The 26,670-nt window shown below is 34.0% G+C and overlaps 2 protein-coding genes across 8 annotated transcripts in view; one reads left to right on the top strand and one right to left on the bottom strand.

The window, feature by feature from the left end:
• Positions 1-3,919, bottom strand: part of LOC127881602 (hepatocyte growth factor receptor-like) — a 71,533-nt gene extending 67,614 nt beyond the window's left edge. For 3 of the 4 annotated variants that reach the window (XM_052429609.1, XM_052429607.1, XM_052429610.1), the window contains exon 1: positions 3,857-3,919. The gene's annotated coding sequence lies outside the window, so the exon portion shown is untranslated. The remainder of the gene's footprint in view (positions 1-3,856) is intronic. The other variant, XM_052429608.1, reaches the window with a different exon arrangement.
• Positions 3,920-3,937: 18 nt separating this feature from the next.
• LOC127881664 (poly [ADP-ribose] polymerase tankyrase-like) lies at positions 3,938-26,094 on the top strand. Of its 4 annotated transcripts, none has more exons than XM_052429754.1 (10): positions 3,938-4,005; positions 6,365-6,532; positions 8,826-8,912; positions 11,282-11,369; positions 13,357-13,476; positions 13,974-14,123; positions 17,069-17,200; positions 18,951-19,136; positions 19,889-19,963; positions 20,524-26,094. In XM_052429754.1, the coding sequence occupies exons 2-10, from the start codon at positions 6,395-6,397 to the stop codon at positions 20,661-20,663; spliced, it is 1,116 nt and encodes a 371-aa protein (XP_052285714.1). In that variant the 5' UTR covers positions 3,938-4,005; positions 6,365-6,394; the 3' UTR covers positions 20,664-26,094. The 4 variants fall into 4 exon arrangements, with proteins under 4 accessions (XP_052285714.1, XP_052285715.1, XP_052285716.1 ...); XM_052429755.1 differs by having other exon boundaries at positions 3,945-4,075; XM_052429756.1 differs by having other exon boundaries at positions 3,954-4,031.
• Positions 26,095-26,670: the final 576 nt, after the last annotated feature.

The raw sequence follows: 26,670 nt of genomic DNA on the forward strand, positions 1-26,670 counted from the left end.
ATGACATGACAAGTACACAACTGAAAAATAATGAAAATCCGTTGAACCTTAGTGGAGTTATCCCCCTTTGAATTTTTTAGACAAAAAGTGTTTTTTTCCGCTAAAAAACACGTGTAGAGTTTTGAAATTAGTACTACATGTATGATGATAATTTATTGATGTTGAATTTAATTTTGAAGGGAATAACATAATAAGTACCAAAATGAAAACAAACAATTCAAATCATTAAACATAAGTGAAATTTTCAGCCTATAAAAATAAAAAAATGTGATTTTCTGCTAAAAAACACATGCCAAGTTTTGAAATTAGTACTATGATGTTATGATGCAAAATACATGTTGTCTACTGAATACTAAATAATAAGTCAATGTCAATGTAAGTAAATTATAATCAATTCTGTTATTGTGTTTTTTTTTCGTTGAAAATTTGCTAGTATTCGGCCCCACTCCCAATGGAAAAAGAGTATTTATTTTCCCAAATAGGAAGTATAAATTCCCATTTGAAGGTTTCCATTTTTTTTATTTTTTTATATATCTCAACCTTTAGTTCATCAGCTCTATTATAAGTTGAACCTTAGTAAATATTATAACGAAAACACTTTTATTCTCAATTTTGAATTATTTGTAAGTAAAACAGCACTAATTTCCCACTTTATAAAGTTAAAGTTAAAACACCGCAATTTTTCCCAATCCAAAGGGACCTGGCCCCATTCCAAAAATGGTGAAAAAACACTGAATACAATAACAACTGACAAAAAATACAAGGGCATATTGCAGTCAAATACACAAAAAGCCTTTAGTTTAAAATCACTCTCTGAAAGAATTGAAAGTATATACATGTAATGATATTCATTTTGTACCGATTTAATCGGTACAAAATGAATGTAAAAACATTTGGTAATTATTATATAGCTCCCCTTCTGCTATGTTAATGTCATATACTTATTATTAAACATCATGTACACATGCATTTATCTTACCACCTTTCTAATAATCTAAACACTTATCAACATGTCACCCTCCTTGTACTCCCAGGTATAGTAATTAATGGATATTCGTTAGCATTGTGCCAGAAAATTTTGGCCCCGGCAACTCAATTTCAAAAGTTTGTAGTCCAGCCAGGCAACTTGTTTTTTTTTTAAAGCTTGAAACAATTCATTTCAAAGAAAATTTGAAAAAATATTGGTAAAGTGGATCAATAATACATTTAATAATCTTCATTTATTAAGGCCAAAATAATTATTCAATTAATGCTTGTAATAGGACATAATGCATTGACATTGCTTTATGTCAGTAGTGTTGTTGTTCTGTTATCTATTATTTTGTTTAAAGAAGGTATAAGATACACATGACATGTACATGGTTCTGAGCTCATTACTCTTTGGCTGGACAACCAAATATACTAAAGATGGTTGCCCATGCAGGCAACTAATTATAAAAAGTTAGTTTCTATCCTCTTCTAGCTTTGCTGTATAAATATCATCATCATAATCATACTTTAGATTGAACCAGTCCAAAAGGCCCGGTACCTGAAGAACAGTGGAAAAAAAACATTTTAAATTGTTGATGTATTGAAATAAAAAACATGTATCCATATGTGTTAGTGGGTGCTTGTTGGCTTATTAATAATTATTTTATTACATGAACTTGAGTTATCATGCACAAACTTATGCTGTAATGTTAAATGTTATTTTTGTTATAACAGTATGTTTTCATTCCAAATAATACATGTAATTATTAAATTTAATTTTAAGCACCCACAAATATTGTTGTTCTGTTGTTGTTTTTTATAAGACCAGTGAATTAACTGTTCAATTATAAAATTGTACTCTTCACTTTCTGCAATAAACCTCTGCAGAATGTTTTGACATACCAAGTCATGTTGTGTATCATACACAGGAATTTCATTTGCTTTGTTAATTAGTATTAAGACATTTTCTTTAATTCCTGTACAGATAACATTATTTGTCTGACATTAATATTTGTGCTCATGTTATACACATCTTTATTTAATTGTTGTTAGGATACTTTCTTTCTAAACCTAAGTTGTACTCTCAAAGCTCTTTCAAGTGTTGATAGTTTTTATATTTTCTTTCTTAAGATTTGATCAATATGCATTTGCTACTATTGCATTTTTCATCACTGAACAAAACTGTGCACAGTAAGTTCACTCATGCCTCTACTTTTGATCATGCCCATCAATTCTGCAATGGTAACTCAATGCCTTTTTTTTCTCAAATTGTATTTGAAAAATCAAACATACTTTCATGAATATCATTAATCCTGGCTGCAAGTCCCTGGTATGTGCAACAATTGAATTATGAAATATCATTGTGGAAAAGAAACAAAAACATTTTCAAACCATTAAAATACAGGAACCCATTGGTGGTATCTTTTAATTAAAATGTACTTTTATTTTTTATGAAATAAATTATTCATTTGCAGCAGTGCTGCACTACAACAACTACTTGAGATACAATCACAAAACTGTTTTATTTTAATTTCAAACAATACATCTTGATGCATAATAATCATAAGTACACTTTCAATGTGTCTCAGTTAATACATAGATTAATCATTATCATGTATATGCATCATGTAAACAGTCTTTTCAAATCTATTCAACTCCTCAAATAAACAGTAGCCTACTGTCCACTTGAAACTTGTTTAGACTTCAGTAATTAACTTGTCAATCATGTCAAAGTTGTCAAGAATCAAATTACAAAATTCTAGTTAAATTTGTGAATAAATAACAATAAACTTATTATTACCTAATAAAAATATATTTGTCTTGGTCTTCAAATTAATTTAACTAACTAAAATCATGAAAATCACAAATTCTTTAGAAAAATATTTGATCTGGGTCGAAATTTTGGGCACCTGTTTTGTTACTTTCGTTTTCAAATTTACCTTTTCCGGTTTATAAATAGATCGACCTTGACTTAGTAATGCCTCTACACATAAAATGCGCAGCCGACAGCGCGGTCAATTCTACTGGTTTTGTAATGAAAAAAGGTTTATCTTCAATAAAATAACAAAAAATCAATGACAACGAAAATAAAAATAGGAAATATATGCATTTTTCTTTCACCTCAAACCTTTTTATGTACTTTTTCAATGCTAAATATTGTTTTAGCTTCGACTTTAAAGGTTGTGTAGGTGCGCACGGCCGTTGACAATAGTCATCATGCAAGTTCTGACCTCAATTCCCAAAATAAAATCATTCAGGAAGCGGAATTTACGACACCTATGAAAACAAAAATGGCGGATTTTGAACGTTGAATTTCAAAACAGTGATTGAAACTTTGGTGATAATCGTCATTAATTTATTATTAAAACAATTTTTAAATGATCTAAAACACAAGAAAAATATCTTACCTTTCTAAACATGTTATTTCCTGCTGAAAATCTAATGATTTTATACATTTTATGACAATTTACAAACATGCTATTTACAATAGAATCAGAAGGGGAGCTATTTTTAGATGCAAACGTTGAAGTCGCTAATATAATATCTTTATTATGCTTTTACTATCAGTTTTTTTCTTTGCAATTTAAAATAAAGTAGTATGTAGTATTATAAGGTATCTTTGAAGTTACTGGAAACTTTTAGCATTATCTATCTAGATTAGTGTTTCATTAATTACTACTAATGTGTGTGTTCATTTAGTTACAATCTAGTCGAAGATAAGGTGTGGTTTATTTGATATTGCTTTGAATCCCACTGAGAAATTATCAAGCGACATAGAACACACGTTATGTCATAATTATTGTAAATAATTCTTTAATTAAACTTAATGACATGTGTTATTATTAAATAAAATATCTTTTTAATAAAGCATACTAAAATAACTTACATTTGTTACAATTCTAAACCCACATTCTTACTTCCGCGTTTATGTAGAGTTTAGCCCAATGAGAATTTACCCCTAAGAAAAATTTGAGCCAAAATAACTTTTTTGCAACAAACTGCTACTAAGAAGCATCCTCAGCAAAAAGAAAATAGGTGGCTAGAAAAGACGAACATATATTGTGTGGTTAAACTATTCAAAAAAGTTTCTTTATTTTGATACCAGGTTAATACTCGTATGAAACATTTTGAAAGATTGTTTTGTAAATATCATGAGCTGTTTTAATGATGATGTATTTCGGTTAGCAAAGCTTTCGGATTAACGCAAACAACCAATTAAATGTATGGGGTTACGACTTACTTACTGGGTTTTTCTTAGTTGTTCTTGTGTGTTTTGAGCTTTTATGAGTACATACGTACAGCAGGGTCAATTTCTGGAAGTTGGATTATTGCAACTATGTTTCTCTGTGAATTTAAGTCGACCATCCAATGGAAAATTAAATCAATAAATTGTGTGGTATTTAATTTTATTTTTGTTATAAAGCCATTTATTCCATAAACTTTGATTGAAATGGAATTGTCTGAATAGGGTATTATTTGTCTCACAATCCCTAGGGCCTAAGAATTAGTTGCAATAATTCAACTCTCAGCCGCCATAGCAAAAATTATCAAAGGCTCTGGCGTTTTAGTAAAATTCCTATAAACTCTCGATTAAAACCTTTTTTGAAAGTCTAGCTCACAGCTAGTGTATTCAGTGTTACTGCTTCAATTCAATCGTTCAAATTGAAAAGATTATGTCTATTTGTAAACTGTATTTCACATATTTCAACATTTCATTTTCAGGTTGTTTTTTTCCTTCTTATAGCAAGGGCCAATACATGCCCCTACTCCCAATAGAAAGGCCCCTTCCCCTAACAGAATATATAGTGATGTTAATGAAATGTTACAGCAAATATGTCTCACTGTGTTAAACATCTTAATATGTATTTGATAAGCATATACCTGACATCTAAATCCCAAAAATAATTGACAAATGTATTGCTACATTTTGTTTTAGGCCAAGTTTGCTTTAATAAGCCAATGCAAATTCTCTTCTTAGAGATAGTTAATTGTCTTGTAACAATCATTGAGGAAATCATTCTGAACAAATGAATACAATGCTAATTTTTTTTTTGATTAGCCTCTAGAGGGATTCAAATACATCCCTATAAAATGGCCTACATCTATGAAAAGTTTACTTCACTACAGTCAAGTACCGGTATTGCTAGAGAGCATTGTGTATAGCTGTACTTTATGTGCATTACAATCATAAGATTTTACATGTGCTCTACCTAAGCCCTCTAAAAGTGTCCTGGTAACAACTTTTTTAAATAGTACAAAATATATATTGAACATATATTTTTTTAGACATTTGTGTTATGCACATATAATAACGACATATGAAACAATATTCCCCTTAATTTGGTGGATACCCAAAATGTTTAGCTTGACTTTTCTAAGTCAAAGCAAGCTATTCTACTCGCCTGGGCCTCAATACTGGTATCAGCCTCAGTGTGGATGGGAATAAAGCTAACCTGTTTGCTTAAGTTTCTCTGTGACAACATTTAAACTTAAAACATATAGTCTTCATATGAATATGCAACAATAATTCAAGTTTGCTAATTCCAGTATCAAATTTGTAACAATTAAGAGCATCTGTGTACTCAGAAATTTGCATATAAACTGTAAAGAGACTCGTGGCATTTTTTCATTAAGCTAGTTTCTCAAGAAAGGGATTTCATTTGTTGTCCCCAAATTTATGTATGAGCGTAAATGCCAAGTTTAAGAATGCAGTACAAAATTTGTTAAAATTGAGGTCATTTTTACATACAGACATTTTCCCATTCAGTATAATGGACAGGTTCATTTTTTTCATTACCTACAATTCAATCTGCTTTGTCCAAAGAATGGTTGTAAGTATATTTTTTACATAAAACGTACATGTACAATGTTATTCCCCGTATTAAAATTTATCCATTGACCAAGTTTGGCAACACTTGTTAGAAATTCGTCACCATTTTACACTCCTTTGGAAGTATTAAGGGATTATTTGGGGTCAAGATTAAAGTAATTGTTATTAAAACAGCAAAATGGAATCTGCTTAATAACTGAACAGAAAGAGTTATTGAAATGAAACTTCATATATGATAATAATACCTTATATCCAACAGTGCTTGTAACATAAATGAAAAAATGGTTAATCTGTATTTTATGTACTAGTATATTATAAATACAAAAATCTGATTATTAATAATAATATCGTTTGGGAAATATTGCAGTTTATCTTGATATATTCTGTTGGGAACTGTGTTAAAAACATTCCAGTAATTGTTTACAATAAAGGCAAATACATGATTTCAGTTGTTCTTTAGCCTGCTAATATGCATCACAGTTTCTCCCAAGTAATCCTTGAACATTCTGAATGGGAACTTTCACAAAACATTTTGAACTTGAACATCAATTTTGTCGTTTGAAGTCATTGCATGCTGGTAACCAGTGACCAACAATGACCTCCAAAAAAGTAAGCGAGATGTCGGTGGAAGAGCTGGAAAAGTACAGTCACACTCCTAGCACGGAACTCTCCATAATGGTGGGAAGGGCAAAAGAAAGAGGCGAGTATGGAACGCTGAAAGATTTTCTGCAGGTGAGTTATCACTGTGTCATCTTTTAAGTTTTTATTATTGTCATGTATATGTATTTGTAACATCAGTGTATTCTATCAGAATCTAACTGCTATGCATGTCATGAAACCTGGTTTCTTCAACAGGATAGTCCTGGTTTTAGTGATAATTGAGATGCAAAATGTCTAGGTCAATCAAAAAATCAATTGTACAATGCGGATTGATCAGTTAATCCCTTTATCAGGTCTTGGTAACAGAAATACTCATTATGTACATGTCAAAGTGGAGTTGTAACCCTACCCCATTAGCAATAAATGTATCGCTTGTCACACTTTTGTTTATTTTACCTCCTGAGGTTTAGCTACCCATGTATCATATATATCGTACCTACATAAATGAAGTTATTTAAATGCAAACAAATGACAAACAATTTCACTAAAATTTGCTTTCGCAATCGCCAGATGTTTAGAAAATAAAAAAAAATAAAAAATGTTTATTCCTCTGATCTTATCTTGAGGTTTCAATATTGGGCCTTCATCAATGTTAGGTAAAATATTCTTTATGTACTTTTTATGCCCCCGGATCGATAGATCAGGGGTATATTGTTTTTGTCCTGTCTGTCTGTCATTTTGTCCCAAACCTTTAACCTTGGTTAAAGTTTGATAACTTTTGCAATATTGAACATAGCAACTTGATATTTACCATGCATGTGTATCTCATGGAGCTGCTCATTTTAAGTGTTGAAAAGTCAAGGTCAAGGTAATCCTTCAAGGTCAAAGGTCAAATATCATTGTATTTTTATTTCCTAAAACTTTAACCTTCGTTAAAGTTTTATCATAACTTTTTTAATATTGAACACAGCAACTTCATATTTGGAAAGCATGTGTATCTCCTGGAGCTGCACATTTTGAGTGGTGAAAGGTCAAGGTCATCCTTCTAGGTCAAGGGTCAAAAATTATATAAAAAAAAATTCATTTCTCCATTCAATCACTTACTTACTTCTCGTGGATCTGCACCATTTGAGTGGTGAAAGGTCAATGTCAAAGGTCAAAAAAAATAAATCAAAGCGGCGCAGTAGGGGGCATTGTGTTTCTGACAAACACATCTCTTGTTTCTCTTGTAACACCACATTTATAATAATAATTTCAAAGTTTTTAACATGATGTAAAGTTGAACATACATGTACTGAGAAAATAGTTTGCACATTCAAATCTTTATTAAAATTATCTTGTTTATTGGTCGTTATAATTGCCCGATGATCACACACCATGTTTTAATGTATGCAACAGGAATACCTCGGAATCTCAATTAGATTGTCAAATAAAAGACATATCCCATAATTCACTTTATGACATCATGGGCATTTTAAGTTCAAATTGCAAAAATTTGTGTTTATGAAATTCTTCAACACGTTCATTGTCAAAATTGTCCACATTTGGTTAAAGAAATGTGAATCAATTAATTATCGTAATAATGCCGCAAGATAAAATGTCTCTGCTATGTTATTTTAAATTCTAGATATTGATTGAAAGTGAAAAGTTGGTGGACCACCTACCTTTTGCATTTAAGTGGTCCTTTCAAAAATTGGTGACCAGCTTTAGTGTCAAACATTTATTGATCCCAGTCAAATATCCTGCCAAATCAGGGCCCTCACACTACTTTGGGGGAAGGGGTCCGCAGCCCTTAGGAGGGGGAATTTTCGCGGCGTTTCCCTTTTTGGGGGATTTTTTTACTTACTCTCTCATTATTACATTTGTACATGGTTGCACTATATTCATTGCATTTTTCATAATAAAGTATGTTTGAAAGATTAAATTGAAATAGAATTGAGATATAATAGTCATGAGACACATCTTTCTATAAAAAAAAATAAAAAAAAAAAATTATTTTTTTTTTTTTAGGGGGAATTTTTCCCCCCAAAAGGGGAAAAAAGTATACTTTTCAGGTGGGGGACTGCCGCCGAAATTCGGCGGCAGATTTGATAGATTGAGGGCCCTGCAAATCTTCAGAACTATCCAGTTATGACACGCAAAAGTTACTACATGGAGGCTAAGTGCGCAACTGTAACATTGTGTCTTCTTTACTTTTAACCCTTTGCATGCTGGGAAATTTGTTTTCTGCTCAAATGTCGTCTGCTGAATTTCTTAAATTAGCATTTTCTTTGATTTTTTCCAAAGAATACTATCAGAATAGAAAACAGTTTGGATCCTGATGAGACACCACATTCCGTGGCATCTCATCTGGATCCAAAGTGTTTGCAAAGGCCTTCAAAATTGGATTCCAGCATTGAAAGAGTTAATGTTACCGCTATTGCAGAAGTTGTCAGAGCAGAATCCAGCCAAGATCCATGATGTGGACTCTGCTGGGATGACTGCTCTCCACTGTGCTGTGGCATATTCTTCAGTAGGTTCAACCTTCCGTGTTCATTTGAGTCGCGTTCTGGGATCTTTTGGCTTAACTCTTTACCACTTAGATACGTATATTCGCACATTTGTAGTCCCATAGAAAGTTAAATTTAATTACATACCTCTCTCACTAAATTCAAGTTTTAAATGCTTCATTTCCAACCCTTAGATACTGATGAGCAGCAAACAGCATAAAACATGAACATACGGTCTGTTCTGGTTTTATGCTGTTTGAACAAAGCCATTTTTACTTTGCTTCTAAGTGGGAAAGGTTAATGCACGTGCCTTAAGTGTTGCCACAGATTAGCCTGTGCAGTCTCTACTTATGACAACTCTGTTTATCTACACTCGCTTGATAGTTGATACTGACAAAATGTAAATTTAACATGCGGACCTGTCATTATCATTCACCTGACATCTTGAGATTTTCTTTTGATTGTGACAAGGCTCACTTGAGCTGAGAACTTACAAAGAATGTAAAACCCAAGAAGTGTGTTAATTAATTTATGGGAAAAGCATAAATGTGCCCTTAAACATATCTTACTTCTGCTTAATATTCAGATTACTGAGCTGATAGTTTAAACCTATCTATTTTAGCTCAATTGCATCAAAAGCCTCTGGAGTCCGTTTCTTGGGCCTAGAACCAGTGCTTGGTGTCTTTTTCTAAAGAACGCTCCCTTGGAAGTTACCTCCCCGACATACATGCCAGAAATTTTCGGGTCCAAATCGGGACAGTCCTTTAAAAATGTCGGGACATTTGACCAAAAATCAGGACACCTAAAACAATCAATCATGCCACCTTTACTGAAGTCAGTTATCAGCTAATTACTTACAAAACCTCATAATTTCTGGCAAATATTGATGATAAATGTGTTTAGAATTACATGAACACAGACGTTCTCCATTTTCCGGAAGTAAACAAACATGTGCACTATGCAGATGAACCCATTTGTGACTAAGGCAACATTCAACGGGTTGTGGGCACATCGAGCACTGTTTTTATTCAACCAATCATCCATTAACTCTAGATTTAGATTGATGCAATATGTACAAATTATTTTCTGAAAATCAGCCAAAAACGAAAGTAAATTTATGTCTCTGGTATCGTTCAGCGCTTGATTTGTTTGACATATAATACACTGCAGCGATTTTCTTTGTCCAATTGGGAAAAGTACCCATACCGGTCCAATTGGGAAAAATCGAGTCGTGAAAACCTCAAAATTGGGAAAAATCGAGTCGTGAAAACCTCAAATTGAAAAATTGGTGTATTTGATTTTTTGCTCCCAAATACTTTAAAATTGATAACCAAGTGTTTTCAAGCTGTCAATATTATATTAACCTAGGTTCAAGCTATAGAGCTGCAAAGGGAAACTAACTAAATGTTGCTTTTAAAAAGCCTTTACCTTTAATTGGGAATTTAAGGACAGCAATTGGGAAATTTGTATTTTTTTCGTAATTGGGAAAGTGCCGTTTACCGGTACTTTATAAAGAAGAAGGAAAATCGCTGCACTGAATACCGCGTAATAATAGTACCTTGGACTTGATTTGGGCCATGAAATACAAAAGCAATCTGCTAAATACACTACGATGCATCTATCCCTAGCAATTAAAGACCATTATCATAATAATACCCTGGTGTGAATGCCCGATAAAATCAATAATTTGCCGATATATCGCTGATAATGTGTCAAAAACAATGCTGGATCACTCGACTAGTAGATATGGTTTGTTAATAGAGGGCAATAAAGAGATTAGCGATGGTAATTAAAGCCAGACGGAGCTTGAATAGGGAATTTTATTGTGAGCTTAAAGAGCGTATATCGTTTTGTTCAAATGTTGGGACAAATAGTGTTACATCGGGACACCGGGACAAACACCCCAAAAGCAGGACTGTCCCACCAAGATCGGGACATCTGGCATGTATGCTCCCCGATAAGTAGCGGGAAACCATATCCATTAAGCCACAGCAACCTTCTGAGCTGATAGCTCAGTAACTTTACATATACCTGTAAATCTGGGGTGGTATTCAAGAAACATCTTAAGTAATTTCTTAAATATTTTCACTTAAGTTAAAAAATTACAATGTTTTGTATTTCTTAACTAAATAAAGACATGCATGTTTTTTTGGTTTTCCTCAAATGACATTGACATAATGATGTTAATTTGATGTAATTTTCGATGCCAAACTATTGCAGTATGAAATGAAACACTTAAAGCAAATTCCCAATTTAAGGATAAAATAAAATTTAACTTAAGATGCTTCTGGAATACCACCCCAGAACTAAACATTGCTTGGTATAAATGACTGATGATGTAAATTTTATCAATTACCCAATACATATATTATAGAGAAAAAGCTTTTTTCAGTTGCCTGCTGTGATATTATTACTGAAGTATGGTGCACACGTCAATGCAAAAGATGATCTGGGATTTACTCCCTTGTTTCTTGCCACAGGTGGGTTATTATCATTCTTGTTTTCATGAAGCAAATTATAAAATGTTTGGTTTAAATCTATTTTTTTAGATTGATTGCATCAAAGCCTACAGCTTTTGAGACACTATTGCGTTGGTTTCCACATAACAAACATCACTTGGCATCTTAACTCTTATAGTGTGGGAACCGAATTTTGAAGGCCTTTGCAAACAGTTTGGATCCAGATGAGACACCACAGAACGTGGTGTCTCATCAGGATCCAAACTGTTTGCTTTTCTGATAGTATTCTTTGAAAAAAATCGAAGAAAATGCTTATTTTAAGAAATTCAGCAGACGGCATTTTAGCAGACGACAAATTTCCCAGCATTCAAAGGGTTAAAGTAAGATCTAGAGGATGCTCCCAGGATTGGGATCCAACGTGGGACCTCCCTAATACTTGTTGGATACCATATCCACTTCGCCACTATAACTTTTATTGTAATTATTTGAGATTTGTCTTCAATGGCAACTCTATAGTTTAGACGACCAGTTCAGGTAGTATTAATTGTTTGGTGGGTAGCAAATGATTTTAATATTATTGTCTTAAATCAAGAAGAATTTCTTTAAAGTTACAAATAAACTGGGTTGAATAAACTTACAATATCCACGGTTCCAGTTGATTGTTTGAATAAAATGTTTGAGTTGATGATCATATAAGTGAGTCATATTATCAAGATGCATGTTAAACAAAAACAACATATTAAATTTACTGTCTGCATTGGATTTTAAGTATTACTTAAAAGATTGTTTTCACATATTTTTCATTAAAAAAGAGTGTTTTCCATCAAAATATGAATTCCAACAAGAAGTTCCATCAGCATTTACCTTGTTTTTTAGATGTAGCATATATAACACAGGTAATTGGATATGTTGTATCCTAGTCTAGTACAGTATAGCTATTTTTGAACTTTTTTATGTTGTGCATGTTGGTAGCTTTACTGTATATAAATGTATTACACATATGGGTTCCCTTTAACCCTTTGCCACTTAGATACGTATTTTGACACATTTGTGGTCCCTTTGAAAGTTTAATTTTATTAAAGATCTTTCTTACTAGATTCAAGTTTTAAAGGCTTCATGTCCAACCCTTAGGTACTGATGAGCAGCAAACAGCATAAAACCTGAACAGACTGCCAGTTATTTACAGGCTTTTCTGGTTTTATGCTGGTTTCAAAAGTCATTTTCCCTTTGCTTCTTAAGGGGAAAGGGTTAAGTTCGCTTGTGCACATTATGCCTAAGAAATTTTAGTTGCTGATTAATAGCTTAGCAGCTGTTTTGTTTTATACATGTAATGATAAAAACTATTTTCTTTAAGCAAATTTACTGATTCTCCCAAATGGTTTTAAACAATCCTTTGTTAAAAGTGTTAATCTATTATAATTTCTTATTACGATATGGTATCTTTATATTATTTTTTTACCTTTTACGAATGAATGGTAACAAACAGGTAATTAATGTTAGTATAGCTTTAACTTTTTAGGTGGGGTACATTGATTCAAAACTTCACGCTATACTAGCAGTACTTACCTATTTGTCTGTGTCTACATGGGCATAATGCAGGGTTCAAGCCGAGACTAAAACAACGCTTTGGGGTCTGACCTTTATGTGAATAATCAGGAGATGGTAAACTTGGTACAATATAAGAAACCCAATTACTTATTTTCAATTATCGAATCTGAGTATACTCATTAATTCTACTATAGATATCCAATTGAAGCTTCACCCATGCATGATGTAATTGACCTGAACATCTGTTGCTGGTGACATAAGTGTATGTGATAAAATATAAAACACATAAGTAAATTCTTACTTTAAATGTTACTACCTAAATTGGAACTTTGTGAACTGTCATCAATCTTTGTACATGTATGAAAATGCTCATTGTATTGATTGTTTCCACCATGGAATGTGCTGCTGTCTGATGTAATTTGTGTTTATTGTTAGTTTGTAATACTGCGCTGACTTGCAGGCCGCTATGCCAATCTTGATATTGCTGGGCACCTCATCAAGGAGGGTAAGGCTGACATCAACACCAGAACCAAGGCTGGGGCAACAGCCCTTCATGGGGCAGTGTTGATGGGAAAGAAAGGTACTCTTGTTGCATTATGTTGCTTTGAGTTACAATGTTTCAACCATTACATTTTAATTGACAATTATATTTGTAAATCCGAAATGACATTCAGAAATTACAAATATCATTGTCAATGAAAATGTTATCACATTATGAGACCTATTGTTGCTATACTAGAAATTACTTTTGATTGTTGTTTATCAGCCAATTAACAAATATTTGGAGTTGTGATGATACGAGTCCCTATTCGGGTATCTTGTGACAACCAGCTCTAGTAGATGTATCAAATGCATGCAATTGTTGTTGACATACACAGTGTACAACACACTTGCAGACTGGGCGGGTATTGGGTGATTAGAATAATTGCATACAATTATTGTTGACACAGTCTTTATATCGTTCACTTACAGACTTGGGTCAGTAGTAGTGGGGACCTGATATTCTATAACAACTAGCTTATATTTTTAAATGCATGCCATTATTGTTGACACACACATTAAACAATACACTTGTAGACTGTGTAGAGGTACTGTTGAAGCATGGCGCAGACCCCAGGTTGGAGGATGATGATGGCACCACTCCGTTTGATCTCACCAAGGACAAGAAACTGCTGTCCATTCTGCATGAGCACATTGCTGAGTTAGACAAGCAACGGGAAGAATCTGGTATTATTGTTTTACTTTGTCTCATTATAATTAAACCCCATGTACACAGTTTGAATAGGGTATTATGAAGTCACTTGTGTCACTCAGCATAAGATAAATTAAGATTCTCAAGCAACTCAGGGCTTTTTTCAGCTTTTTGGGAAGATAGCCCATGGCTTTGAAATTGCATAAATTGGGATTTAAGATACATGAATGAGTTCAGCATCTTTAATCTCAAACACCACCATGATCAACAGTTTTCCACATAATAAGCTCACACAAAGTCTTCAGTCACATCAGGCACCATTTTATTAGGAAGCGCTTCATCTTCTTCTGAAGAACTACTGCTTTCAACATGTTGAATATCAGTCAGCACTTTGTTTTCAGAAATCAATGATTACGATGGAAAAGAGTCACTTGTTATTAAATAACTATCAGTAACAATGGAAGGAGTTTCAATGGGAAGACTTACAATTCTTGAAGATGTTTGTTTATTGCAAATATAATAAGCACCTGAACAACACAGAGAATATCGTGCACACGAATAATGCCGACGTTATCCAAATTTAGGTATAGTCTAAAACCCATATGAGACCGGATTATACTACGCTTTGAAAAAAAGCAAAACCGCCAATGTCATTAGCAATTTTTCCAAATTGGGAATTTTGAGAAAAAAGAAAACTTTTCGCGATTGGGAATATAGCCAAATTTTGGTTATAAAAATGGGCCAAAAAAAAACTGCAACTTAAATGAAATTTCAAAATATGTTTTTTATGTAAAGTATTGATCACGTAGACATTTTGTCATGCCCAATTATTTACACATTCTTCAGATGTTTGGGTTTTCCTTGGATAACCAAATTATTCTTCCTTTTAATCAAATTTTAATTATTGGGTGCTCTTTCTGAAATTATATAGGACATTATATGTGCCTGTTAATTGCACTTAACATGAGCACGAATTGCACTAAGAAAAACCTTTCGTATTATTGGAATGGAAGCAAAAAGAAAACTAAATTATTTATGCAATTATTTACTAACATTTATTCACAATAATTTATTTGCAGTTTGTATTTTCATAAATTAATGTGAACTTGATTACTTTGTTACTAAAATAGCAAGCAAAGGAAACAAGCTACTACAAGATGTCCCAACTTAATCTATATTTAAAGTTTTTGTATGATCTGTAAATGGACAGCTTCTCATTTGTGAAAAACAGGTTCGGCATATTAATCATATGCCATATTCAACAAGGCTATTGTCAAGCAATATGGTCCCCTACTGGCTCCACCATTGTCAGAAATTCCACCATTTTCAGAATTTTTTTTTTTTTGGTTGCCAAAGCAACCACAATTTTTGATGTAGGAACAAAATGAAATGACGTGCATAATGTCCATATTGCCATCTATCCATGTTGCAAGTTTTATGAAAAAATATTAGGAACTTTAAAAGTTATCGCAGGATCCAGAAAACCACCATTTTCAGCAGTATTTCTAGTCTATTTGTTGCCATAGCAACCAGAATGTTTGACGTAGGAACAAAATGAAATGACGTGCATAATGTCCATATTGCCATCTATCCATGTTTCAAGTTTCATGAAAAAATATTAAGAACTTTTCAAGTTATCGCAGGATCCAGAAAAGTGTTACTGACTCACAGACTCACGGACGGACACACAGAGCGCAAACCATAAGTCCCCTCCAGTGAAAGCCGGTAGGGGACAATAATCACAAGGCTTAAGGCCCAGTCTCACTATGAAGCCGGTGGAGCCCTGATGCATGATCTGGGATCTACCGGGATGAACAGGGGCTCTAGTGGGGACAACCAGGATGAACTGGGGACAACCAGGGTTCCACCGGGAAAGAATTAATATGTTTAATACCTCTGGAATGAACCGGGAGTCACGAGAGTCAATGGGAAGGACCGGCAACGACCGGCGCAACACCAGGAACAACGGGGACGGCACAAAAACAACCGGGACGCTCTCTTGCTCCATGGGGGCCCATACAGACCCCAGCACAGCTACTGGAACCTCACGGTTGTCGCCGGTGGAGCTCCAGTGGAGCCCTGGTGAATGCCGGCAAAGTCTTGGTATAGCTTCAGTACATTGGTAAACCTGCGCTCTGCTGGGACGCCACCAGCATTCACCGGGCCTCCGCATGGGCATAACCAGTGACAACGGGGGTTAATCTGATGCTGGTATAGCCCTTGTGAGTGCCGGTGGAGTAATGGTATACTGGGGCTCTGCCGGGACCCTGCCGGCTTTCACCGGGGCTCCACCTGGGCATTACCGGCGACAACCGTGGCTCTGCCGGGGCTTCACTAGGATGAACCGTAGCTAGTCTGAGGTTGACCAGGACTCTGCCGGGTTGTTGACCAGCTTCATCCGGGGCAGCACCGGGAAATAGTGTAACCGCGTTAAAAAATTCTACACATCCCAGTTCTTGCAAGACGACCGGCGTTAGCAAACCAGGATGGACCGGGGCTCTACGGGCAATAGTGAGACTTGGGCTTAAGAAGTGAGCATCATGCAGCTCGGAACCGTCATTTGACGTCTGGTAAATTAAAGAATTCACATATAAATTTGGCGCACATTTCATTGTTTCAACTACTTATATCTCGTACATTGATTGGACATCAGGCAATATATTCATCATGGGGTTTTATGAAAAATGTTTATTAACCTAAGTGAAAGATCACTGGTAGGTAGGATGTCATATCATCAAACAATTATTGATAGTAGACCCACAGGATATTAAATAATATTCACTGTCAGAAATATGTTATCGTGCCTGTGAATGTGTATGAATAGGAAGATGCTATATTTAAGTGTGCCAAGTGTTGCAATGGTAGCGAAATGTGTGTTATAATTATATAAATGCAATATTCAAGGGTCCAAGTGTGCATACCGTGGCAATGGTAGCAAAATGTGTGTTAGAATTACATGTATATAATTGCTATATTCAAGGGGCCAAGTGTGCAAACTGTGGCAAGGTCGGCAGTGAGATGAAGCGTTGCTCTCAGTGTCACACAGCCCTTTACTGCAACAAGGACTGTCAGATCAAACACTGGACTGCAGGGCATAAACAAGACTGCCTAGGTATTACTAAGACATCTTTTGTTTTGTAAATTGTCACCGTTTTGTTCATGTGGGTCAGCTTAGACATTAGAGTACAACAGCAAGGTTTGTGTGTCAACTACATAGGTATGTTTTGGGATTGTCGATAGGTATGTTTTGGGATTGTCAATAGGTATGTTTTGGGATTGTCGATAGGTATGTTTTGGGATTGTCAATAGGTATGTTTTTTGGATTGTCGATAGGTATGTTTTGGGATTGTGGATAGGTATGTTTTGGGATTGTCGATAGGTATGTTTTGGGATTGTTGATAGGTATGTTTTGGGATTGTCGATAGGTATGTTTTGGGATTGTCGATAGGTATGTATTGGGATTGTCGATAGGTATGTATTGGGATTGTCGATAGGTTTGTTTTGGGATTGTCGATAGGTATGTTTTGGGATTGTCGATAGGTATGTTTTGGGATTGTCGATAGGTTTGTTTTGGGATTGTCGATAGGTATGTTTTGGGATTGTCGATAGGTATGTTTTGGGATTGTCGATAGGTATGTTTTGGGATTGTCGATAGGTATGTTTTGGGATTGTTCATGACACACATTCTGTGGTCATTTCCTGCCTTCCTCTGATTTAAGACAGGTAGGTGACATACACTATGTCAGTATGTGCACCCTGTACTGGTTAACTGCTTAGACCAGCCTGACTTGTACAGCATATGGCAACCTACTTCAATTAACTTATGCTATACTGTAATACTTGTCCATCCCATCTTTTATAGTTCTCTGAAGGAGGAGGGATTTAGAATTGGTGCTGTCTGTCCGTCAGTAAGTCCGTCAGTCTGTCCGAACATTTTCAAATTGCCGGGGGATATCAATCGAATGAATTCTTTTGTTGTCTTATTTGTTATATGATTATGGATCACGATGTATTAAAAAACGCCACTGCAAGGTAGAGGAGGGGGGGGTGCAGGTGGTGTACTGTAACAACCATGGACAATTGTTGACACAATCTTTTTTTAATGAAGTACAAAGTACTCTTAAACTTGTTCAGTTACAACATTCAAAGTTGATTTGTTCCCTATGATTTGAAGTTAATGTGCATTGTGCAGTTTTAATTATCCCACATTCAAAGTTGTAATGCCCTTTTGCAAAGCTATAGTTTGATTGTTTTGCATATGGTTAGAATTTGCCTCAGTGAAATATGATATATTTAATGAATTTATATTTGTATTGAACAGCTAACAATTCAAATCTAATTTATATATTTATTCGATCAAATGTTAATTTAATCCAATTAAAACATTGCAATCTATTAATATATGTTTATAAAAAAGTTAATATTTTCAGTATATTCGGTAATAAAATTTCTCGATGTGAAATCGAAAATACATCGCGAAAATAGGTGACATAATGATATAGACACTATAAATAATGCAAGTAGATTTATCATTTTATATATAAAATATATACAATTCACTACGCATGCACAATTTGCATTCCTGGGTTTACCACGTGACGATGATGATCTGGTAGTTACCTGGTATCAGTACCCAGTAAAATTATTACCGAATATACTGAAAATATTAAAACTTAACAACTTTTTGCAAGTAATGTAATATACCGGTTGTGATATTTTAATCAATACAAACTAATTAATGTAAAAAAATACGGTACTTTAGAACTTTTCTTTTTTTCGTCATTAGTGGTTCACGGTACCTTAAAAGAGTACATTTCACATATAGTCACAGCACTTGTATGAATGTGGTTGTTTTCGTGCAGGATTTGTCACAGCTAAGTCGACTATAAAGAATGGCAAGATTGACGATACTCAGATGTGCTTTTATCACGTGCTTGGCTCTACAAAGAAAAACGTTAAAATGTATTGCCGAAAACCAACTGAGGCTATGGAGAAAATGGATATTCTACAAAACAAACGTTTTATTGTGAAAGTGCAGGTCCCTATAGGTACAATTTGTTGTAGTTTTTTTTCAGTTTTTATGTTTATTTTATTGGAGCAACATTATGTTTAATTACTTTTTATCAGAAATATAGTCATGCCAGCTTAGATCCATATAACAGATCTTGTTTTTATGCCCCCGGTAGAGTGGCATATAGCATTTCAACTGGTCTGTCTGTCAGTCTGTGCGTCCATCCGAAAACTTTAACATTGGCCATAACTTTTGCAATATTGAAGATAGCAATTTGATATTTGGCATGCAACTGTATCTCATGGAGCTGCACATTTTGAGTGGTGAAAGGTCAAGGTCATCCTTCAAGGTTAAAGGTCAAAAAATAAAATCCAAGGGAAGTAACAAGCTTTAAAGGGAGATAATTTCTATTTCATATCATTTGACAGGTACAGATCATTTTCACAAGGGAAGTAATATTTTTAAAGGGATATAATAACAAAAAATAATTGGTAATTCAAAGCGGCACAGTAGGGGGCATTGTGTTTCTGACAAACAAACCAGAAATCCCTGCGAAAAACTCACAGTCTGTTCAGGTTTTATGCTGTTGTCTGCTCATCAGTATCTACAGGTTGGAAATGAATCCTTTAAAATCTGAATCTAGTAAGAAAGGTCTCTAATTTAATGTAACTTTCTTAGGGACTACTAATGCGTGAAAATACATATCTAATGGGTAAAGGGTGAATGGTTGTTTTGTGTCTGTTTTAGTTTAACAGCCTGTTTGATAACAATATAATTGTCACATTACAGGTGTGAATGGCGGTGATATGATGGTGTATAATGTGGACCGCTCTTGCCAGGGATTCATTCATAATACTGAGAAAGGTTTGATACAAAAATAATGTGTGTAGAAGCCTTAACAAAAGCTTTAATTTCTTGTCATGCAGAGCTTATTTTCTTTTATTAACATTGAATTTCATATTGTTTAATAATAGGGAATATTTATGGATGATTGGAATTTTGTTCCCAAAAAATCATATAACGGAGCATATTATGGTTTAAGGAATTGTCTTAGTTACATATGTACGTAGTTTGTGTTTGCAATTTTGTTTTATAGGATCAATTTGTCAATTTTGTTGTCACCATTGCTTGAATTCTGTCTGGATGCAAACTTGCTTTACATATTTCTCCGTCACTTTTTAAGTACATCATTCAAACTCGTAGACATTATTCCTAATGATAAGATGTTATGAATATGCATTTGTTATGAACCTACATTGAATTGTACATATGTAATTTCCAAATTTTCTTTGAAATATTCATTGCTAATGTAAAATGCCCGTGACTTATTTGAATTTTAGACGCCATATTTGGATTATCTTTTTCATAATTAGGTCTATATTTTTCCACATCAAGTTTGTGCAATGAATTTTTATATATTCCAGATTATGGTAAGCTGTTGACAAGAATCAGTAAGGAGGGGTACATGGGGATCAAGGCCTATTTTTGGGCAGAAATATGTAATACACACACAGGCGATTTCAAAGTATTCCATAGCAAGACTGCCCCCTTTCAGGAATGGTGAAATCCAGAACAGCTCAGCTCTAAATGTGGCTTGTCGGTCAGTTGTGATGGAGTTTCAGAAGCAGCACAGATTTCAGATTAGAATGGTTTCAGAAACAATACGTTGCTTCTTCAAATCAATGAAACAAAAACTTAAAGAGTAGGCGGATTTGTAGTGCAATTTATGAATATTTGCAGTGCTGTTAGAACAGAAAAAGCTCAATACTTATCTTTGTCTTAAGTGAAAAGGGTAGGATCGTTAACACAGAATTGGGGCTCCTTTTATTGAAAACCTAATCAAATTTAAGTAACAACTAAATGTGTTGCTCACAACAATCTACAGATATTGTCAACTTGCTGATCATAAATGTTTGAGCAGAGCAATGGTGTAGGTTCATTTATTGTTCCCTACCAGTGAAACCGGAGGGGACTTATGGTTTGACTCTGAGCTTCAGTCTGTCCGTCACACTTTTCTGGATCCTGCGATAACTATATAAATTCTTCATATTTTTTCATTAAACTTGAAACATGGACAGAAGGCAGTATGGAGATTATGCACGTCATTTAATTCTGCTCCTACGTCAAGAATTCTGGTAGCTATGGCAACAAATATATAAAAAGAAAATATAAAAAAAAAATCTGAAAATAGTGGAGTTTCACCGGTAGGGGACATCATTGCTTGGCAATAGTCTTGTATTTGTTGACATGAAATTTTGTGGACTCACAAAATCCGGCATTCTTGTTTGATCTTTAGTTATTGAATTATTTCTATAATGCGTGTGTGACATATGACTGCGGACCAAGTTTGTTAGACATTTGATTTTGTGTTATAAATGGATCCACAAGTATCCAAGAAAATTAGTGTGAGACGAATAATATCTTCTTAAAAATATCCTTGTGCCATTTGTTTGTAATACAATCTTTAATAAGACTGGCCCCAGGTATTCATGTCAAAATCTACGCAATATTGCGCTATCTTCATGTTGTGGATTTTTGTAGGTAGGTTTGTGTATATCTAATTGATCTCATGTGATTCATTTGACTATTTGATGAATATGTTACAAGTTATTTATAAATGTGTTTGCTTTGATTCTAGGCATTTAACCAAAGTTGGAATATGATATTCAGCACAAGAATAATATTTTTTATGATCCCTGCACTAAAAAACTCCAATTGATTGTGCATTAACAATCTTTTGTTGCTAAAAGTGCACAGTTTAGGGCTTGTGCTGCCTAACCCAGACTTGGCAATCAGTTGAATATCTTATGAACTTTTGCTCAAAAATATAAATCCAGATTATGTGCAATTATTACACAAAATATAAAATATTAGTCCCTTTGTAAAATGTAGTGTGAGGGTAAGAGTGTGTGTATGCTGTCATTTGAAATTATTAAGGTTATGTGAAATGTTCAGAAGTATGCTTGAAGGATACTTTTTAAGTGCTTAAGTTAACCACCAGTAGTTTAACACAAATATTGGAAAGATTAGATTGTGTAAATAAGAAAACTTTTAATTTATGTATTTCAATACATAAATTTGATTTAATATTTATTGCAGATAAGAATGTGCCATGGTGCATCATACATCATATAAATGTTAATGACATCAAAACTATTACATTTTCATTACAGGCAGGCATGTTCTTGTTAGTCATCATATACCCACACAACTATTTGTTGCTAAAATAGTGCACTCATAAAATTGTGTGCATGCTAAACATGAGAATTTTTTGTATGCTTCAACTTTTTATGCCCCCGGTAGGGTGGCATATAGCAGTTGAACTGTTCGTCAGTATGTCAGTCAGTCTGTCCGTCTGTCTGAAAAAACTTTAACATTGGCCATAACTTTTTCACTATTGAAGATAGCAACTTGATATTTGGCATGCATGTGTATCTCATGGAGCTTCACATTTTGAGTGGTTAAAGGTGAAGGTCAAGGTCATCCTTCAAGGTCAAATATCAAATATATGGCGTCTGTCCGTCCGAAAACTTTAACATTGGCCATAACTTTTTCAATATTGAAGATAGCAACTTGATATTTGGCATGCATGTGCATCTCACGGAGCTGCACATTTTGAATGGTGAAAGGTGAAGGTCAAGATCATCCTTCAAGGTCAAATGCCTAATATATAGCGTCTGTCCGTCCGTCCAAAAACTTTAACATTGGCCATCACTTTTTCACTATTGAAGATAGCAACTTGATATTTGGCATGTCTGTATATCTCATGGAGCTGAACATTTTGAGTGGTGAAAGGTGAAGGTCATCCTTCAAGGTCAAATGTCAAATATATGGCGTCTGTCCGTCCGAAAACTTTAACATTGGCCATAACTTTTTTAATATTGAAGATAGCAACTTGATATTTGGCATGCATGTGTATCTCATGAAGCTGCACATTTTGAGTGGTGGAAGTTCAAGGTCATCCTTTAAGGTCAAAGGTCAAAAAAAAATCAAAGCGGTGTTCTCATGAAGCTGCACATTTTGAGTGGTGGAAGTTCAAGGTCAAGGTCAACCTTCAAGGTCAAAGTTCAAAAAAAATATTTTTATTTCAAAGCGGCATTCTCATGAAGCTGCACACTTTGAGTGGTGGAAGTTCAAGTTCAAGGTCATCCTTCAAGGTCAAAAAATATATAAATTCAAAGCGATGTTTTCATAAGGCTGCACATTTTGAGTGGTGGAAGTTCAAGGTCATCCTTCAAGGTCAAAGGTAAAAAAAAAATACTTTTTTTTTTCAAAGCGGTGCAATTGGGGGCATTGTGTTTCTGACGAACACATCTCTTGTTTGTCATGTTACTTTTTCTGTGGTACACAATTGCATACATATCAATTTGTGCGAAACAGTGCCATACGCCATTTGAGCTTAAGTTCATGTGACAATTTTGTCGAGCCATTTGCTGAAAGGTCATTGAAGCAGTATCAATGGTCGATTGTACGTGTATGTGTATTTGTGCATGTATCCAAATTTGTCTGAACTTGAAATTGCAATTGTCAAGTAACATACCACGAATGAACATATGAGGAGAGGTCGTGTCATTTGTAACACCAGTCTCTGAACCTCAAAGGTAAAGGTTGGACTTAGAGGTCAAAGATCAAATTTGGGCATAGAACAGTTTGTCCGGATTATCTGTAATTCATCATGCAGTTTTAAAATAACTTACCACAAATGCCCCGTGTAACACCTTTAATTTTATGCTTTCTGATGGTTTATAAAGAAATAACTGTTAATTAAAACTGATAATTCACTGTTTCAAACAGTGAAAATATTTGTTTATATCATGAAATCATTATTTTAATGTAATTCTCCAGTTTAGATACAAAAATAATCATTTGTAAGCATCAAATGAAAAGAAAAATTGTTTGATTTGTTGGAATATCGATTTTATTTCAATCATGATAATAGGAAAGTGATTTTATGATTACTCATGAATTTAAATCAATATTCCACCAAATCCAACAAATATTCTCCATATCTTTACCTCAAAGGTCAAAGTCTTAGTTTGAGGTCAAATGTTTGCTTTGGCTATAAATCATCCAATCCAGACAGTAAACTTGTCATGCATCCTGCAATTTATAAAAAGCTTCCCACATATGACCACCAGGAAGAGAGAGAGAGAGTGCAATGTAACAACCCTTTCCTTACCTCAAGGTCATGGTCAAACTTAGAGGTTTCGTTTTTTTGCCATAAAATATCTTTTCCTGACTTAATCTTCATTACTCATCATGCAATTTTAAGATTTTTTTTACCACACATGAAAACCATGTTGAGACTGTGTTTCATCTGTAACAACCCTCTCACCATCTTTAAAGTAAAGGAACACATAAAGGTCAAAGGTTAAATTTAAGATACAATGTTAAATAATTTACGGACAGTGTTTAATATGTGTTCAAAGGTCAAGGTATCATACCTGGTCAAAGGTCAAACATGTGCATTATTCAGTTTGTTAAATAATTACAAGCATAAATGACATTTGCTTGACATGTTGCCGACAGGCATCTAGTTGACAATATTAATTAACCCATTTATGCCTAGTGGACTCTACCATCCCTCTAAATTGGATCAATTTATTTCCAAAATTAGGAATGTCTAGTTTATTGATTTCTATATTTAAAATATTTCTTACAGAATTTCCTTTAAGCAAACAGCGCAGACGCGGATGAGACGCCGCATCATGCGGCGTCTCATCCGGGTCTGCTCTGTTTGCCAAGGCCTTTTTTTCTAGACGCTAGGCATACATGGGTTAAATGAAATATGCCATGTAAATATTGATAACTGTTCCTATAAATCCTTCCTTATTAAGCCCTGTACAATATAAAGAAGCTGATGTTGGATAATCAGCTGTATATTGCTGATAAATGTGTGTGTCGTCATAATGACGGGACTGTTGTAAGTACATGTTTGTTAATTTACTTACTTTCTGTTGTTTATATGCCTCTTACTTGATAGTCATAATTGAATGCTCTCAGCAAACGTGTTGCTTAATATGCCATAAGCAACCTTGATAACTGTAAAATTTTCTGAAAAGCAATTTTTGTGGTATTAAAACCCCTTCTTTATTCTTATATTTAATTTTGAAGATGGGTCAGTGAATGTTGGTTTGCATTTCAAAACAATATTAAATGCCTTGTTTTCCTTGTTTAAAGGATGGTATGAATGAATTGTTTGTTGTGTTAGGCATAATATGTCAACAATTTCCAGTCATTTACAATCAGTCAACATTCCATTGTGTACATGTATTGTGGGGGGAAATGTTTTCAGAATTTCCGACAGTCAAAATGAATGATCAATGTCATTTTTGTGTCTGTAATTATATTATAAGTACTCATCTATTATGTCAACTTTGTATTACTCTGCTGTTGCCATATTGCGTTCAACAAAATATATAAATTATTTAATAAATCATATTAGTTTATGTGCTCAAGATATCCATGTATATATTTATTTATATCTTTTGATATATTATTGTGCCATGAAATATGTTTTCGATATTATTAATTTATGAAAATTTACATGTTTGGCACCTCAGTTACATTTCAAAATAAAACACCTCTCGTTTACTGTTCTTATGTCACATTGGATAGAACTTTATCACATGCTATACTTTGTGTTACCATCTAATACAACTATCATTATGATGTGTTTATCTCAATAATGTGTAACATATGTTCGATAGCTTTGGGATGATAAATCAGTATTTAAAAACATAATGTATTTAGTTACTGTCTGTCACTTTGTGTTTTCTTGTTTAAACTGCATGTACATCTATGCTTGTTTTGAACATGTGCTTTGTGTATATATTTTATTTAAAAGAGTTAGCTAAATTTAATGTTATTTACTGTGTATATATACAGAGATAGTCCCTGTTGTTTTTGCTTGTTTGTGTTTGGGTATTCTCTTACATACACTGCAATGTGTAATTTTTTGTAAAAATTTGGGATAAAAGTTGGTTGAAATAATTGATTGGTTGTTTCTACTACACTTTTGATTTAATATATTATTAAACATGACATGTGCCTTAGGCACATTATATCCACTTGTCTATGAAGAACTAATAATGATGATGATGATCCTGGTGGAAGTGGTGGTGATGATGGTGGTGGTGATGATGATGATGTTGATAATATGCAATGTCTCTACAATATTTTGAATGTTAGGTGAAAGGAGCGTTGCAGCTATATTCAAAGTTTCATTGGCTGTAAGAAGTACTATTATTGTATATTTTTTAGACAAACCATGTCTCCGTAATTCACGAAACAAAAAAGAACAGTATATAATTATCATCATTTATCAAATTAGGAATGTATACATGTACACACAACGGTTGTGATATTTGTGTATTAACCCTTTCAGTGTTAGAACCGAATTTTGAAGGCCTTTGCAAACAGTTTGGATCCAGATGAGATGCCACAGAATGTGGCGTCTCATCAGGATCCAAACTGTTTGCTATTCTGATAGTATTCTTTAAACATAAATCGAAGACAATGCTTATTTTAGAAATTCAGCAGACGACATTTTAGCAGACGACAAATTTCCC

The sequence above is a fragment of the Dreissena polymorpha genome, chromosome 5 (genome assembly GCF_020536995.1).
Source record: "Dreissena polymorpha isolate Duluth1 chromosome 5, UMN_Dpol_1.0, whole genome shotgun sequence".
Lineage (NCBI taxonomy): Eukaryota > Metazoa > Mollusca > Bivalvia > Myida > Dreissenidae > Dreissena > Dreissena polymorpha.

Bases quoted from the DNA above. Each gene is read 5' to 3' on its own strand.
- LOC127881664 (XM_052429754.1), top strand. From the start codon at position 6,395: ATGACCTCCAAAAAAGTAAGCGAGATGTCGGTGGAAGAGCTGGAAAAG. The intron at 6,533-8,825 runs GTGAGTTATCAC...CCGCTATTGCAG, and splicing joins CGCTGAAAGATTTTCTGCAG to AAGTTGTCAGAGCAGAATCC. The intron at 11,370-13,356 runs GTGGGTTATTAT...GCTGACTTGCAG, and splicing joins TCCCTTGTTTCTTGCCACAG to GCCGCTATGCCAATCTTGAT.